The sequence below is a fragment of the Pinus tabuliformis genome, chromosome X, assembly GCF_031772625.1.
Source record: "Pinus tabuliformis cultivar Carrire ecotype Pingquan chromosome X, CPIR1, whole genome shotgun sequence".
Taxonomy (NCBI): domain Eukaryota; kingdom Viridiplantae; phylum Streptophyta; class Pinopsida; order Pinales; family Pinaceae; genus Pinus; species Pinus tabuliformis.
This window is the reverse complement of record NC_142308.1, coordinates 875,609,249-875,615,248: the sequence shown is the minus strand read 5'-3', so window position 1 is coordinate 875,615,248 and position 6,000 is coordinate 875,609,249. Positions and strand designations below refer to the sequence as shown.

Genomic DNA, 6,000 nt, shown 5'->3' with positions numbered 1-6,000 from the left:
TTCAGTCATTTTACAGTAAACAGTAGTTCTATATGTGAAATCACAACCGGAAAAAGGTCCAACATAACTAATCTAATGCAAGGTTCATCACAAAGCAACGTTCATACTTACCAATCATGTCCAGCAAATTGTCAAAGGAATTAACAACCAGTACACAAATTTGGTTCCATCATCAATTGAAAAGTTCAAATACCAATGAATGAGATAAGAAAAATCCTTTCAGACTAATCAATTATAAGCTAAAATCAATTTACATACTAAGGACAACATCCATGTACAATGCAGTTGGTCCTTAACAAACACCAAAAATTGTTGAAAAACCAAAATGAACGAATAAAAATTTACATAAAGGAGAAGCAACCATGTACACACTACAATGTATGTATGTTACCATACTCTTTTTAAATAGGAGGTCCAAATCTGAATATACAAGTAAAAAGTAACACTCCTTATGGCTCCCTACTCTGTGGGATCAAGCTAGAAGACGAAGAAAACCTAAATAAGACTATGATGATCATCCTTGTGAGAATCCCGCTCACCAGAATTTCCTCCCTTCTTACCAAATATCATGTCATCCAGATCTGATATTGCAACATCCTCACCAAGCCTGGGATGAGGTTTTAAGGGTTTTGAAAAGTGGCTCCTAATAAGAGTATCTTCTTGGGCAGCACCAGGTGAAGCTTCATCTTCCACATTAACAGGGATAGATGCAGGTTCAGAAACACTGGCAGACTTGGATGTTGGAACCTTCAACATTTCTTCATACTTGGAAAGAACACGTTGGATCTCATCATTGACATTCAAAGCCTCAAAAAGTAAGGGTTCATTATCACCAGCACCCTCCACTAGTTTTCGTACAGTGAACTGAGATTGTCTGCATTGTTCTACCAATGTAGTTGTAAGGTCGTCCTGCACGAAATGTAATTATTAGTGCACAACACTTTCACATCCATAAAAAAGGGGGAATGATTTACAAACTTAACACGAAAAAAATATTAATAGAATGGACCACATCTATTATAAAGATATGTTTTTACCTACTTATTATTAACAATCAGTAGACACACAACATATGAGGGAAAGCATGTCATTGCAAATAACAGTAAGCTATACACAAGACCACTAGACCTTGTACCTGTAACAAATATAAAAATCTTACTTTGTTCACCGGTACTTCATAGGGCTTACTTAGAGCACCACTTTGGCTCTCCCCCAGCAAAGATCAGACAGAAGGAGTAAATTTTAATTCGTCCTTGGCGAGAAAATCCAGTTGTTTTTCTCGTACTAAAAGACACCTCAATCAATGAACCACTTCTTAGTGTATTGCAACCGTCTTGATAAGGGAATTGGAACTTAGCAAACATAGTGTCTTCACAAATGTGGACATAAGGACTAGATAGAAATGAGCATTGAAGTCAAGTTCAATTTAGAAATGAACAGAATCACTGCAAAAACTTCAGCAGTCAACAGAGGTGCAGAACCTGTGCACAATGCTTCTCAGTAGTATGTGTACAAGCAATCAGGCATTATATATACATATAAATTACATCAAGTCCAAAATTAAACATCTCACATGAAAGATGTTTCAAACACAACAATTATCCTAGATTCCTAAACCAAATCTTTAATTATGTAGATAAGGAATTATCCTAGATTCTTAAACCAAATCTTTGACAGCCAGAAATTCCTAGCCCAAATCTGTAAATTAGGTATAAGTTAAGTTACCAAATCAGGTAAGGAAAGTTGAACAGTTTAACCCAAGGCTGATGGGAATAACGATTGCCATTAGACCAAACCCTGCAGGTGTTAGTCAACGATCGCGTCACCAGAGATAAGGATCCACGAGAAGCTGTTAGTCCATGTCGCGAAAACACGGGAGTGCTGGTTTATCCAATGTCCAACAATCTTTCCCCTAGTGCAAGCTAAGTGTGTATCAAACTTGTGACCTATGCTCTGATATCACTTGATGGGAATCACGATTGTCATTAGACCAAAACCCACAGGTGTTAGTCAACATCACATCACCAGAGATAAGGATCCATCAGAGGTAGTTAGTCCATGTCACAAAACAAACAGGGAGCACTAGTTTACCCAACGTCCAACAAAGGCTGTTAGGAACAAGGAGTGGATGCAGAAACTACAATTTTTAAAAGCTTCCAGGAACACAGCATATTTTATATAATACATATTTTTATATGTTTTGATGCATATATATATATATATATATATATATATTAAAAAACATGCAAAATGTTGAATCAACTGCAGAGAACATGAAAACATAGATTTAACAACTGAATAAATGAATCAATAAAGCATCAGCCATTTAATACACATATAACATCGATCTTCTAGTAGTTATAACCAATGTTATCGGAACCAAACTGGTCAAAACCGGACCAGAAACGGTAAAAAAAGGGTCAACCAAAAACCAATAAAATATTCAAATTTTAAAGAAAAACATATATTTCATGTGCATCAATATGAATACAAAGTTCAAACTGTATATACACAAATACGCAAAAGTTTTCATTTATATAGCATGTAAGTGTGCACATAACCAAAATAGCACCGAGTACAATCTATCTCTAAACCGAAAATGCATCAACAAACAGACCCTAGATGGCCTCCAAAATAGCATCGAGTGCAATCTATCTCTAAACTGAAAACGCATCAACAAATAGGCCCTAGGTGGCCTCTAGCATCTAAAAAAAATCACGCCGCAACAAATACCTACATATCATTAAAATCTTTGGCTGTATTGGGATCTTTGTCACCAATATCAACCTATAAGCATTAAAATAAGATAGAAAAAGCCTAGCATGTCAAGTCAAGATTTTGTTTGAGTGATGGTTATATTTTTAGTAGGGTCATGAGAGAGGAGTTCAACAATCAATGCCACTAACAACAAGGTACATAGAGCGTTTGGTTCTCTTGATTAAATGCTAGTTCCATCGCCTCGTACATAACAAAATCGAATGTAAATGTTGCAATCCCCCCAAACCTAAAATCCTGAAAAATTGTTACATTTGTCGGATTTTGAGTGGGATCTAAAGTTCTACTTTCTCCATATGAAATCCAATGAGGTCAGAACCACTCTCAAACATCCCGAATCAATTAATGGTAATATCAAAAATTTAACTAAAAGGAGAATTTGACACTACCATTAATTGCATAGCATTAGTAAGGCAATATGGTCAAATACTAGGCTTCCTCAGTCATAAATAATTGCTTCTTTATTTTTAAATTGCATTCAAAGCATCCTTCATAGCATTGTACAAAACTGTTTGGTTCGCTACTGAAACAGCCTTTTTCGGGTCTGTGACACTGGTTTGGACTGGGTTTCCCTAACAATGGTCAAACCAGCTAGTTCAATCTAGTTTGATCTGAAATTGATAACACTGGTTATAACATTGTCATCAAATAATCACTCATCAACCACAACATCAGCCTTCAAGTTTCAACATATAAAATTTGTCATCAACAGCTTGTAACAAATAACATCAACCATGAAATGAAATAGAGCATTATATTCATTACCAAAAATATTATAAGATTCAGTCATCAGTTCAGATTCAATCATCAGTTCAAAGGTAGGTTTAAAGATCAAGGTTCAAATTTAAATTGTCATATAATAATTACAAAATAGGCCATAATAAAGACAAAGTACTAAGTTCTAGAGACTAATTCTAACCAGGAAAAGGAAAATGAGATCTAGTATCTACCAAGCTTTTCCCTTGCCATGAGAAACTTCCAATTTCTTTTCCTATGATCTATGAAGAAGAGGCGCAAGAATGGGTGAAAGTGTTAATAAAACACGACCAGCAACTACATGGGTCCCATGTAACATTAGACGTTGTGAATCTAAAGGTAAGGCTTTTCCATCTAGAAACATGCTAGTGGATGGAGGTGGCATGTCTACTCCATGAATATGATCACCATCATGATCACCTAAAAGTTCAGCTTCCAAGCACTCTAAAACTATGGCCCCATCCTCCAAATTAGCCTTCTCTGTGTTGTTGTCCCAAGTCACATATGTTTTATCATTCTTCGCAGCATCACAATATTGAAGCAATAACTTAAAATTGTAGTGCACATAAACCAAGTTTTCTGCCTAGTCTTCATTCAAGTTGTTTCTCTTCACGCTATGGATGAAGCTATAGGTGCTTGAACTGTTAAGAAATCTAGGGCATACCAATTAAGATATTTCTCTTCATTAGATAACTGCTTGTGAATGCTTTCTAATTCTTAGATTAGTATCTTTCTTTTACTTAAATTATTATAGTGTTCTTCTTCATCAAACGGCTACCAATGCATAAACCAAAAGGAGACAAGAGACACAGAATGTAGGCGATCAGAGAGGGCCAAAACCTCTCCCAATTGAGAGGAAAACCCAAATGAATTCTTCTTCTTATAGAGACTTCAATTGACAAATACCACGACTAAGAACCTTCACCTATTTGCCACTCCAAGATCAACACACAAGTTCCCTTTCACTACTTCTCTTTCCTCACCCAAGTCAACACTTGGTCCAATTGCTTGCCTTCATTTGTACCTCAGTTATACTTCAGATCTCAACTTCCCTTTTTCTCTGCTTCAGACCTATAGCTTCTTGGCTTCCTTCAGAAACCCTAGCACATGTAAATTATCAACTTTGAAACCTTGATTCCCTTTGCTTAGGATAAAGACTCCTTCTCGCTTAATTCGGCCTTCCTTTGATTTGTCCTTCTCCCAATTCGATTACCTTAAGGCTTAGATCACTGTAATCTTCTCGGCCTTTCTTGAAGCAGATGATCCCTCTCTTCTTCGCACATGTTACAAAAGAACAACCCTGAAACAAACCCAAAAACACCTTTGCTCTTCCTTCCTTCTTCTCGTTGGTTATGAGACTCCTTTCTGGGTAATTCTCGCACTTCCTATTGCAGACTTCTTCTTGACCGAAATTTTGTCTCTGAAATGAAGTCGAGTTGCCATATTTATAGTGGTTGGAGCATCCATAATAGGCCGACTTGTACTGTGGGTGAGCCGACATGTCTTTTGGAGCAAATTCATTATTTCATTTAAGGCTGACTTGAATGAGATCCTTGAGCTTGGTCTTGAAGGTCTATTTGGCTCTTTCATTGACTCATATACAAATGTAACATGCCCAGGAAGGATCCTTCATACATTACATTGACTTAATTTGACTTATGATCAATCCTAAGAGCTAAAAATGGGAGCCATTACTAAAAACAAAATTCCTTGCTCATGAAACCCATGTGACAAGCATTACAATAATAATTGTATTTTCTTCCTTACATCAATTACACAAAATCATAATTACACGTCATTATGAAGACCGAACCTAGTTACACTTTTCAACACTCCCTCTTAACTAGGGAGGTATTCATAATGGTACTTGGACATTCTCAATATGAAGAATTCTCATAAGAAGAGTTGGATTGGTAACTCATCTGTATAGCATCATATCAACCAGCATTGTCACATCGCAAGGCCTTGACTAATAGCTCTATCTCTCCACAAGATCTGAGCTCAATGTTGGCAAGACCAATGATGTATAGACACCCTCATCATTATCTCTCTCGGAACATACCTCACCCAAGTTCTCAGGGTGTTCCATCACGATTATTCTTATCTTGGATTCCCAGTTATCAAAGAATATCGGTCCTCTACGACTACTCTTATCTTGGATTCCACAACTCATCCTCAAAGAGCACCGAATGCCAGATGTTTCCCTAATCCTCCATTCTGTCTTCCCGAATCCCAAGTGAAGACAAGAATGATGTGTCTATCTCTCCCACAACTTAGGGAGATCATACCCATTCCAACGAAGGAATGTACCCATTCCTATAAAAGAATGTACCCAAGTTCCATTTTAAATAGGGACTTGACCAAGATCCCAGGGACTTGTTTCCAGCATCTCTTCAGGTGGAGATCATGGGACAACCAACTCCTTGTAGAACTCTTTCCTTTGATGTCATGAATTTCTTCTTTGTCACA

General features: G+C 36.9%; 1 protein-coding gene across 1 annotated transcript in view; it reads right to left on the bottom strand.

Moving 5' to 3' along the window:
* Nucleotides 1-200: 200 nt before the first annotated feature.
* LOC149142500 (TOM1-like protein 1) overlaps nt 201-6,000 on the bottom strand; it is a 57,380-nt gene continuing 51,580 nt past the window's right edge. The window contains exon 3 of the mRNA XM_089452472.1: nt 201-909. Coding sequence (XP_089308598.1) covers nt 496-909 — 414 coding nt within the window. The 3' untranslated portion in view covers nt 201-495. The remainder of the gene's footprint in view (nt 910-6,000) is intronic.